The sequence below is a fragment of the Cotesia typhae genome, unplaced genomic scaffold, assembly GCF_013202065.1.
Source record: "Cotesia typhae breed Kobodo isofemale line unplaced genomic scaffold, CoteBio_Ctyphae contig_42, whole genome shotgun sequence".
NCBI classification, from domain to species: domain Eukaryota; kingdom Metazoa; phylum Arthropoda; class Insecta; order Hymenoptera; family Braconidae; genus Cotesia; species Cotesia typhae.
The window spans coordinates 1,271,552-1,284,433 of NW_027423751.1; the positions used below are offsets into that span (position 1 = coordinate 1,271,552).

Genomic DNA, 12,882 nt, shown 5'->3' on the forward strand with positions numbered 1-12,882 from the left:
TCTGGAAAATGTTGACAAAGTTAATTTTATTTATTGTTTGTTTAAAGATATTACATTCGAACCTTGGTAAGTGACAACTGCATAAGTGAAAAAACTGGATAAATGAAAAAAATTATCGAGTTCCATTGCGTTTAGTTTCAAAAACCTCTATACGTGAGAAATGAAAACCTTTGCAAGTGAGAGCTATTTTTGAAGTCAAAATCTCTATACTTGAGATCACTATTCACGCTAGACTTCTATAAGTGAGACTCAAGCGCATATTTTTTATTTCTTTCACCTATTCTCTACATTTTCCAAATCTTATTAACACATTTCTGTACAGTTTATTAATAATTTGTATAGCAAATTGCTTATATATTCGTTAGTCCTACAAAAGTTACTCAGTGTCATTCACCCAGAGTGTAATCAAAATGCCGAAATGTAAACTAAAAGCATTTTATCTAAGCGAAAAGTTTCAAATAATTAATTCATTTGAGAGTGGCAAAACCCGAGCTGAAATTCTTGCTGAGTTCGGTTTTCCGGAATCAACATATTATAAAATAATAAAATTCAAAGAAAACGTTAAGTCTCAATGCGCTTCTAGTAAGGCTATGCACGAATATGACGGATACAGATAAACTACCACTTCTAGATATAATGATAATCCTAATTGATCCTGTATTTAAATGGTTCTATTTTCTTATACCTCTTTAAGTGACAAACGCCATTACAACACATCAATAAGTGAGAAACCTGGTTTAATGGAAAACCTTTATAAGTGAGAATAAAATGTTGGTCCCATCGACTCTCACTTACCAAGGTTCGACTGTATTATACTTTTGTAATTTATGTGCTACAACAATTTTTGAGCTCTATATTGTAAAATGGATAATTTATAATTTGTTATGAACTAAATTAAATAATTAAAATCGTAGCGAATTTGCCGCGTAATGCATCAAAGGCGACACCTATTATATCATTAGTTATAACAGATATATTTCCAGGGAATATTAATATATTTACATGTGAAAAATTTGTCTATTTAAAAATAAATCTAAAATAAATCCAAATAATATTTCACGTCGTGTTTATATATATTTCAGATATTACTGCTAGTGAAAAGAGTGGTAATTTGAATTGATATAGTTAAAACTGGGTTGGCTTTATTATTTATTAATTTATTATACATTATGGTGTGCCAAAATGTAACTTCCGTGAAGAACCTTTTAAATTTAGAATTTTGAGTTTTGCTTTTAACAGGGGCTGTGTTTGCGCGTTTCCTGAGATATTTTGGGGTGAGACGATAAATTTGATTTTCATAGAATTTGAGGGAGGGACAAAATGCAGAAGGTATAAGGAACTTTTGAATTGTAAGGTTGGTGAACCTGCTGTACTAAAGATATCCTATAGAGAATCATAAAGGGGCGTTTATGATGGTTAAAAATGTTAAGCAGTGCTACCTACTAGCGACTAAGCTTATTGCTAAAAAAATAGATAAAACAGGCCGTTCTAATTGATGTAGCATTAATCTAATAGATGGCGCATACATGGGCATTTTTGCCTTAAATAATTTTTCATAGCATTACAGGGCTCATAGTGAACGTATATGTTTTACATTCATAATGCAGCTAATAAGTGCTCTATTGCTCGAGGAATATTATACTCCAATAAATGATTTTACTAATTGTGAAATAAAATATATATCATTTATTTAAAGAATTTAGAAATAATTGTGCAATAAATAATTTAACAGTGGTTTAACAGTAGTGTGAAAAAAATATTTATGAATAAAATTGGAGTGCAAAAATTGCAATAATAATAATAATAACACAAATACAAATAATACAAATTATACTAGTAATAATAATAATAATAATGATAATAGTAACAATATGAAATAAATAAATAAATAAATAATAATAATAATAATAACAATAGTCAACAGGTTACCGAAATCGGTGATGAAGAAAATATTATTTATTAATATTTTTTACAAACATATAAAATAATGTAATTATGAAATTTTAAAATATCCTTTTGTGATGTTTAAAGTGTACAATTTTATGAACATTAAAGGAGATTTCAATAAAATTTCTTTAATTAGATTTTTCAAAGACCTTTCCTATTTGCAAGTAAAAAAGTGGGTGTATAAATTAAATAATTTACAACAAATAATGCTCCAATAGTTACAATCTACAATAAACACGTGTTTTCTATTAAGGTAAGAATAATTAATCTAAATTGAGCTTTTTTTATAAAGTAAAAAAAAAAATTACAAAAATTACTATTGACAAAAAAAGATAAAAGTTTTTAGACTATGTAAAATAAACCACAAGGCAAGGTCGGCCCGATAATCTAGTAAAAGAAATATAAATATGGTCGATACTCTGCAAAGATTTTGAAAAAGAGTAAGAGCAGGTACATAAATCTAGTGAACCCATCCACATACATAAGAACTTTAATTCGTTGTTTCATTAAAGATAAAATATAGTTGGCTTGGTACTTTTTATTAAAAGTAAAAATATTAATAACTACCGCGGTCCACCTTGCCACAGATAGCTCGAAATAATATATAATAAATTCAATATTATCAATCAGCTGCTGAGTATGTGTTACAAATAAAGGCGTATGAATATTATTCCACGAATTTATAAGCAAAAATAAAACGATGTAACTCATTGAAAATTAAATTTTACCGGTATCCAGCAGAGTACTCAATAAGACTACAAGTCGAGCAATCTCTTGACACGGATGGCACGAAATGTCATTGTGAAAATCAAATTTAATAAATACAATCCCGAGTATTTGTTATAATTAAAAGCGTGTGAATTATATCCCCCCAACTGAGAAGCACAATTAGCACGAGAAACTCATTAAAAATTGAATTTTACTAATATTCAGCCGAGTGATCATTAAAATTAAAAGTTCGGCAATCTCTTGGCACGGATGGCACAGGATTTCGCATCGAAAATTTAATTTAATGAATAGAAATCGAGTATTTGTTATAAATAAAGCTGTGTGTATTATATTCCGCCAACTTTTTAGGAACCAATAGCCCAGAGTGAAATTGAAAATTAAATTTTACTTATATAAAGCTGAAGGTTCAATTTAATTACAAGTCAGACAAGCTCTTGGCACGGATGGCAGAGAATTTTATATCGAATATTTTATTTAACAAATTAAATTCCGGATATTTGCTATAAATAAAGCTGTGTAAATTATTTTCCACCAATTTACAAGCACCAATAGCCCAGAGTGGAATTGAAAATTAAATTTTACTGATACACAGTCGAGTGCTCAATAGAATTACAAGTCAGAGAATCTCTTGGCACTGATAGCAGGGAATTTTATATCAAAAATTTAGTTTAATGAATTAAATGCCGATTATTTGCTGTAAATAAAAGTGTGTGAATTCCCTGTTTAAAAATATTCATTGAAAAAATTCACTATCATGAGATTTGAATTTTTTCAATAATTTCAATTGATTTCAATTGCTCAGTATATATCTATCGATATATAATTTGACTGCAGCGAATTTTTTTAATTTTTTTAATGAATATTTTTAAACAGAGTTATATTTTATCAATTCTTTAGCACAATTTGCCTAGAGTTACTTATTGAAAATGGAATTTTACTGGTATCCAGCCGAGCACTAAATACCAATACAACTCTGGCAATTATCTGGCACGACATTGCATATTACAAATTGAATGTAATGAATAAAATTCTGATTATTTACTATTATAAAAGCGTGTGAATTATTTTTTACCAATATATTAGCAAATATGGTTCAGAGTTACTTAATAAAAATTAGATGTAACGAGTATTAATGAAATTACAAATCAGACAAGCTCTTGGCACGGATGGCACGGTATTTTATTGCAAAAATGAAATTTTATTCATGAAATGTTCAATTTTTCTTCTAAATACACGGGTATTAATCATATTTCACCAATTTTTAAGCACAAATGACCCAGAGTAAAATTTTATCCAAAACTCTTTGATTTAGGCGCTCTTTATACTAGGCGTCGCTGCTGCGCCCTCAGGTCATAATCTTCTCTCTCTTTCTTTATTTTCTTTTACTGCGAACCAAATATTTTTGAGACTCTCGCATTTTCAAAATAGTATCGGTCTATTATTATCATTTTTATAGTTTTATTGTCAATAATAATATTATTTATTGCAAAAAAAGGCTGAAAACGCTGAAGACATCCCTAAAAAATTTTCGTCGTATGAAATGTTGAACCGTTGGTTATTAAATTACCAGGAGACGACGCAGAACAAGTTCAATGTTCACACTAGTGATTCATTAATCAAAATTTATAAGAAGAGGTCTTACGTAGATTTCAATCCGTACTTGATTTACGATCGTATCAAGTATAAATGCTCTACTCGTGAGAAGAACGAGCTCGATTCAGCGTAAGTATTTGATTCAAATTTTGAGGTTTTGTTATTTGTTCTTTATCTGTAGTTTTATTCGAAGTAACGAGTTAAACTTTTGTTTTATTTCTGATGTTAATAATTTAAAACCCATTAAAGAGAAAAATAATTTAATTTTAAAACACCATTCTGATAGATTTAAATGATAAATAATCAAGCGGTAAATTGCTAGATCAAAAGCTCGTTTCAGTTTCAGAAATTTCTCGTAAATGCAGAATTTTTGGCTTCATTTCAAAAGATGAAAGTCTTGAAATTTATCAATTTTTAACTCTTGATATTGTATACTACTTTTGTTGGTGTGAATGAGCTTATGCAACGTAAATATAAAATCATTTAAGGAATTCACTTATTATTTACAGAGATACGTGTCCTGCGAGATTATCAGTTAGCACTTCTCCTCATAAAAAGACACTGCAGGTTAATGAGTGTCATTTGAATCATAACCATGCACCAATGGTAAGTTACAATGATGTCGGAATATTTTAATACAAAAATTGTATTTCTTTAAATGGTTTAACTGAAACAAACATAGAGTATCTTTTTTTCGATGAATTCTTAATATTATAATGTTTTGATTAACATTGTAGTGTTTGTTAATTATTTTCAAATTACTCTTATAATTTTCTTCACTATCACATTCAATCAAACAAATATTGTTGACTTTATAAAATTGAATTTATTACTAGAAGATTGACGAAATTATATATTTTCTATTGTTCTTAAACTATTCGTCTTATTAAATTTTATCTCGGGCTACTCTGAAGTTTTTATTTACTTTTTATTTCATTTTCTGGTCATGGAGCAACTTCTCCCTGTGACCACATATCGCTGTTATTTATATGTACTTCGAATTAAAAGAAATGTCGATTGTTTTTATCTAGCACTTTTCATAATTTTCGAAGTTTTTTGCTTTGACCATTTTATGTATGGTGGTCATTTTTGCAATTAACGATTTAATAAGTTTCGATTTTTTATTGTTACAGATTATCGGTAGGGATGGACCGTTTAAGCAACGACAACTCCTTCTGGAAAATGCAATCAAGCTCCACCAAGAGATGGAGAAAAAAAAAAACCACGTGGCGATAAAATAATTCATGCCCAAAAATCATGCCCGAGTTCCCTCAAGACCATCGACAAACTTACAATGAAAAAGCCAGTAGTAACCCGAGAAAAAATATTTATATATAATTATATATATTTATATATAAATTGGTTATATATGATTATATATGAAAAATGGCCAAATATAATCATATATAATTATATATAATCATATATAATTATGCATGTTTATATATAATTATATATAACAATATTTAAGTATATATTAATTACATCTAATTAATTATTGGGTTAATTTTATGGATAGAGTATTTAATATAGTCCTACGCAATTCTCTATAACCAATTAAAATGCAAAAAAATGTTTAGACACAATTTTACGGTTATAACACCAGCGGTCACCCATCCAACTATTAACCCTGCTCAATGCTGCTTAACTTTGGTGATCTCCATGCCCCTTGAAGTTTCTGTCTGCTATGCTGCTGTCTTAGATATTTATGATTCAATGATCTACATAATGTATCATATAAGTTTATCATAAATATAATATAAAAATTGATTTTATAATATATTTGGATAGTCACAATTCATAATTTATTTAATTTACCGAATCTCATTATAATATAACACTTATTTAAATAATAAAATAAATAATGATTTTACTATTAGGTAGTAGCAGAGCAGACCAAAACATCTCATAGGAAATGTAACAAATTTTGTACTTCAGAATTATTTAAACGTAATTATGAACATCATTTTACACTTTTTGTGATTACCAAAAAAAATTTTTATATATGGTAATTATACATAAGCATATATAATTATATATGGGACTATATATAATCTTGCAAGACTGTATATTGCTCCATATATAGTCATATATGATTATATATGATCTCATATACAATTTCATGTATAATCATGTATGATCATATATAATTATATATGACCTCATACAATTCCATATATAATCATGTATGATTATATCTAATTATATATATTTATATATAATTGTATATGGAACTATATATAATCCTGCATGGCTGTATATTACTCCATATATAGTCATATATAATTATATATGATTATATATAACCTCATATACAATTCCATATATAATCGTGTATAATTATATATAGTTATATATACTTATATATAATTATACACTACTGGAAAAAATTAAGGGATCAAAAAAATTCCAAATTTTTCGGTAGTTTTCAACAGGCCGTAACTTTGAGAGAAATGGTCGTACAGGAAATAAAAAAAAAAGGAAATTGTAGCTCCAAGTGTCTAGTTTTTGGATTAGAACTTCAAAATTTTGTAGCCTCCGCGGTTTCTGAGTAATCGTAGAAAAACCAGCAACAAAAAAATTCTCAAAATTTTTTTAGTTTTTTTTTTTGGTCTACGGGCGTGGAAAAAATTTTTTAGCTTAACCACCATAAGGATCGGATACTTTGTTCATTTAGCTTTAATTTCTTTCTTTAAACACCCTGATACGTCCACTCCTCGCTGAGATATCGGTCTTCAAATGGAAAAGGATCTTTTTGTCTTTGATTATCGATATCTCAGCAACCAATGATCGCACAGAAAGTTAAAGGTGGGTTTCAAGAACTTGAATGAATTCCCCTTAACGACTGTCCATTGTTTTTTCGAAAAAAATTTTTTCTTTCCGTCACATGAATTTGAAAATGCAACAACAAAAAAGGGCTTTTAGTGGTTTTTGGAAAATCAAGCGCTGGATCGAAAATATTGAGGAAACCACTAATGTTAAGTATGCCTTTTACAGTTCAATATGTCCACAAAAACCCTACAAAGAATCAAATTAATCCAGCCAGCCGTTTTTTTGTTTCACTTGATCGAATTTTTGAAAAAATTAAAGGATCACGTTTTTTGCTCTGAAAAGCTCATAATTTTTAAAAATGAGAAAAAAATGGTTTTTTCGAGCTTTTTCCACATTTTCGTTCCAAAAGTGCTTAAATTTAAAAAAAAAAAAATTCAAAAAAAAAAAAAATTTTCAAAAAAAAAAAAAAAATTTTTCGAAAAAATTTATACTAAAATGATTAGGCAGTTATGAACTTCAATAAATTTGTGATGAATAATTCTGGAGCAATAAATTAGCTAAGACGACACAGGTAAGTAATTGACTAGCAAAATTACGAATATATACGTGAACAGGTGTTAACAAAACGGCATTTGATATGGACAATTCAGTGCCATCCATGCCAACGACATTCCGATCAATTATTCACCATAATTATTTTTATTTTCTTAAACAATCGAGGCATCAATAATATGTAATTTTAATAAATAATAGATATCATGTAAACCAACACATCCAAAGTAAATGATGTTTTATTCTAGGCAAATTGTGGTTATAAATAAGTGCAATATAATTCATACCCGTGTATATATATAGCGACTACTCGACATTTTATTTAAAAACTTTCATTTTGATATAAAATTCCCTGCCATCCGTGCCAAAAGCGTGTCTGACTTGTAATTAAATTGAACCTCTGGCTTAATATAAGTCAAATTTAATTTTCAATTCCACTTGGGGCTATTGGTGCTTGTAAATTGTTGGAAAATAATTTACACAGCTTTATTTATAACAAATATTCGGAATTTTATTTGTTAAATAAAATTTTTGATATAAAATTCTCTGCCATCCGTGCCAAGAGCTTGTCTGACTTGTAATTCTATTGAGCACTCGACTGTGTATCAGTAAAATTTAATTTTCAATTCCACTCTGGGCTATTGGTGCTTGTAAATTGGTGGAAAATAATTTACACAGCTTTATTTATAGCAAATATCCGGAATTTAATTTGTTAAATAAAATATTCGATATAAAATTCTCTGCCATCCGTGCCAAGAGCTTGTCTGACTTGTAATTAAATTGAACCTTCAGCTTTATATAAGTAAAATTTAATTTTCAATTTCACTCTGGGCTATTGGTTCCTAAAAAGTTGGCGGAATATAATACACACAGCTTTATTTATAACAAATACTCGATTTCTATTCATTAAATTAAATTTTCGATGCGAAATCCTGTGCCATCCGTGCCAAGAGATTGCCGAACTTTTAATTTTAATGATCACTCGGCTGAATATTAGTAAAATTCAATTTTTAATGAGTTTCTCGTGCTAATTGTGCTTCTCAGTTGGGGGATATAATTCACACGCTTTTAATTATAACAAATACTCGGGATTGTATTTATTAAATTTGATTTTCACAATGACATTTCGTGCCATCCGTGTCAAGAGATTGCTCGACTTGTAGTCTTATTGAGTACTCTGCTGGATACCGGTAAAATTTAATTTTCAATGAGTTACATCGTTTTATTTTTGCTTATAAATTCGTGGAATAATATTCATACGCCTTTATTTGTAACACATACTCAGCAGCTGATTGATAATATTGAATTTATTATATATTATTTCGAGCTATCTGTGGCAAGGTGGACCGCGGTAGTTATTAATATTTTTACTTTTAATAAAAAGTACCAAGCCAACTATATTTTATCTTTAATGAAACAACGAATTAAAGTTCTTATGTGTAGATGGGTTCACTAGATTTATGTACCTGCTCTTACTCTTTTTCAAAATCTTTGCAGAGTATCGACCATATTTATATTTCTTTTACTAGATTATCGGGCCGACCTTGCCTTGTGGTTTATTTTACATAGTCTAAAAACTTTTATCTTTTTTTGTCAATAGTAATTTTTGTAATTTTTTTACTTTATAAAAAAAGCTCAATTTAGATTAATTATTCTTACCTTAATAGAAAACACGTGTTTATTGTAGATTGTAACTATTGGAGCATTATTTGTTGTAAATTATTTAATTTATACACCCACTTTTTTACTTGCAAATAGGAAAGGTCTTTGAAAAATCTAATTAAAGAAATTTTATTGAAATCTCCTTTAATGTTCATAAAATTGTACACTTTAAACATCACAAAAGGATATTTTAAAATTTCATAATTACATTATTTTATATGTTTGTAAAAAATATTAATAAATAATATTTTCTTCATCACCGATTTCGGTAACCTGTTGACTATTGTTATTATTATTATTATTATTTATTTATTTATTTATTTCATATTGTTACTATTATCATTATTATTATTATTATTACTAGTATAATTTGTATTATTTGTATTTGTGTTATTATTATTATTATTGCAATTTTTTGCACTCCAATTTTATTCATAAATATTTTTTTTTTCACACTACTGTTAAACCACTGTTAAATTATTTATTGCACAATTATTTCTAAATTCTTTAAATAAATGATATATATTTTATTTCACAATTAGTAAAATCATTTATTGGAGTATAATCCCGGGAAAAAATGATCAGACCTGACCATGCCTGTTCATGTATGATCAGGCCTGAAATTAGACCTGATCATGCCTGTTCATGTATGACCAGGCCTGAAGTTATACATGATCATGCCTGATCAGTTCTGTTCATGCCTGCTCATATCTGGAGTACTAAATACGCTCAGGCCTGATCAGGCCTGTCCATGCCTGACCAGACCTATCCATGCCTGCTCATGTCTGTTCATGTCTAAAGTGTTAAATACGTTCAGGCCTGTCCATGCCTGATCAGACCTCTCCATGCCTGATCAGACCTGTCCATGCCTGTTCATGTCTGAAGTGTTAAATACGCTCAGGCCTGTTCATACCTGTTCATGTCTATTCATGTCTGACCATGCCTGTTTATGACTGTTCCTCTCTGACTATAGTCAGAGATATGATAAAAATTTTTTCTTTGACGAAAAAAAATTTTTGGTCATCACAAAAAGTGCAAAATTATTTTTAACATTACGTTTATTTAAATAATTTTGTAATAAAAAATTTATTACATTTTCTATGGGATGTTATGGTCTGCTCTGCTCCTGCCTAATATGAAAATCATTACTTATTATATTATTTAAATAAATGTGATATTATAATGAGATTCGGTTACATAAATAAATTAGGACTATCAAAATATATTATAAAACCAATTTTAACATTATATTTATCATAAACTTATTCGATACTCTATGTACTTCATAGAATTGTTACATCTAATATAGCAGCACAGCAGGCGGGAAATTCAAGGCAAACGGATAACACCAGAGTTAAACAGCATTGAGCATGGTTGGTAGTTGGATGGTTGACCGCTGGTGTTACATCCTTACAATAATATGTAATTATTTTTTTTTTTATTTTATTTTATTATAGAGAATTGCGTACGACTCTATCAAGTACTACAACCATAAAATTAAGCAAAATAATTAATTAAAAATAGTAATGGGTTTTCAGACCTGACCATGTCTGATCAGGCCTGATCAGGTCAATTCATGCCTGATCAGGCATGGTCATTTTTCATGTCTGATCAGGGCTGAAGACTCATGCCTGTTCATGTCTGATCAGGTCTGATCATTTTTTCCCGGGATATTCCTCGAGCAATAGAGCACTTATTAGCTGCATTATGAATGTAAAACATATACGTTCACTATGAGCCCTGTAATGCTATGAAAAATTATTTAAGGCAAAAATGCCCATGTATGCGCCATCTATTAGATTAATGCTACATCAATTAGAACGGCCTGTTTTATCTATTTTTTTAGCAATAAGCTTAGTCGCTAGTAGGTAGCACTGCTTAACATTTTTAACCATCATAAACGCCCCTTTATGATTCTCTATAGGATATCTTTAGTACAGCAGGTTCACCAACCTTACAATTCAAAAGTTCCTTATACCTTCTGCATTTTGTCCCTCCCTCTAGAATTTTTTAACAGGTGCTTAGTTTGGGCATTTCCGTTGAAAATTCAAAATTTGGCCGGAAGCATCCAATTGAATCTTGTTAAAAATTCTATGAAAATCAAATAGATTCTCCTACTCCGAAATATCTCAGGAAATGCCTAAACACAGCTGCTGTTAAAAGCGGAGCTCAAAATGCCAATTTTAAAAGGTTCTTCAGGGAAGTTACGTTTTGGCACACCCTATTATACATAAATGATATTATTCAGAATAGAAGTGCTAAAATATTTATTTGGAGAGCACTGTGCGTTAATTTAAGCAAAAAGATAATGGGATATCTTATGTTCAGCTGAAAAAGCAATGAAAGCAATACCAGAAATAAACTATATTCTTTTTGTTTTTCGCTAGTTTCTTTTCTAGTTGAACGTTATGATAAGTCATATACAGCGGTTTGTTCGGTAATAGGTGAATTTTCACAAGTCGTAAAAAATCGAGATTTTCCCAATTGGTGGATAATAAAGCGGTCCTGGTGGATCATTCACTTCAATCATGGTGAGACTCGAACCCTCTGAGAATTTGCGGGAGAATTTGAAATAAACTTTAAGATTATTCTATACATTATACTAAAAATTTCATTAAAACTTAGGTCGGTAACATATGTAATTACTGGTAGGTAATTTATTTCTTTATCCGTTTTTATGATCTAACAAATAAATAAATAATAAATTTGAAACTTAGAGGAAAATAAATTAAAATAAATGCCAATTCGTAGAATGTTTTATTATTTGTACAACATTTTTTTTGGTTGAGAATAACATTTTTTGCAGATAAATAAAAAATGTCATTTATTGAAAAAAATCGAAATTTTAGTTTTAGCCATACTTGATAGCTAAATTTGTCATTAAAGACAAATTTAGGAATTGGGTAAATAAACGAGAAAGGGAAAGAGGGAACCATAATCAGTGGGGATTTTTCAGTTACCGAAAAAATAATTTGGACAGCCCAGATCGGGATTCGAATCCAGACCATTTGCTTTCATTTCAAATGCTCTACTAGTTAAGTTATTTGAGATACTGTCCGCAACTACTCATTTAGTTACCTAATAAACTTAAAGTCATCGATGAAAAATTAAAAAACAAAATTTTTTTTTTATTAAATTTTTCTTATAAAGCTTCACTTCAAGTTTAAAAAAATGACTTCAATATTTTGTTTTTGATTATTTCATTTTAAAAATACGATTTTTACAATTAGAATAATTTTTTATTAAATGACTCATATACATTTTTAACTTTTAGGTTTTTTTTATCCTTATTGAGATGTTCGTATTATACTATTTAAGCCTTATAATTTATTTTGAATATGATTCAATACGACGCGCCTAAGAAATTGAATATTCGTCTCCTTGGGGTCATTCCTATACGTATAATATGTACAAATTGTAATAAACCATAGTGATTATTTTGAGTTACAGAATATAATAAATATTAGGCTGTTATGATAAGTTATTAGTGTTTTATGAGTATCTTTGATGATTATTTAGAAGGTATAATTGATGTATTTAACTTTTTTAAATTGACGAAATAACAGATTTTCGAAAAGTCCGCAAATTGCGATCCGGAATGGCGGAATGAAACTGCTATTCAAGATT

At 28.8% G+C, this 12,882-nt stretch overlaps 1 protein-coding gene across 2 annotated transcripts; it reads left to right on the plus strand.

Annotated features, from left to right (window-relative positions):
• Positions 1-1,804: 1,804 nt before the first annotated feature.
• LOC141528029 (uncharacterized) lies at positions 1,805-5,764 on the plus strand. Of its 2 annotated transcripts, XM_074243858.1 has the most exons (4): positions 1,805-2,200; positions 4,172-4,398; positions 4,779-4,875; positions 5,403-5,764. In XM_074243858.1, exons 2-4 carry the CDS (start codon positions 4,217-4,219, stop codon positions 5,508-5,510), a joined length of 387 nt encoding a protein of 128 aa, XP_074099959.1. In that variant the 5' UTR covers positions 1,805-2,200; positions 4,172-4,216; the 3' UTR covers positions 5,511-5,764. The 2 variants fall into 2 exon arrangements, with proteins under 2 accessions (XP_074099959.1, XP_074099958.1); XM_074243857.1 differs by lacking the exon at positions 1,805-2,200 and having other exon boundaries at positions 3,567-4,398.
• Positions 5,765-12,882: the final 7,118 nt, after the last annotated feature.

Coding starts and splice junctions, on each gene's coding strand:
- LOC141528029 (XM_074243858.1), top strand. CDS start 4,217: ATGTTGAACCGTTGGTTATTAAATTACCAGGAGACGACGCAGAACAAG. Junction 4,399..4,778: donor AAGAACGAGCTCGATTCAGC/GTAAGTATTTGA, acceptor TATTATTTACAG/AGATACGTGTCCTGCGAGAT. Junction 4,876..5,402: donor ATCATAACCATGCACCAATG/GTAAGTTACAAT, acceptor TTATTGTTACAG/ATTATCGGTAGGGATGGACC.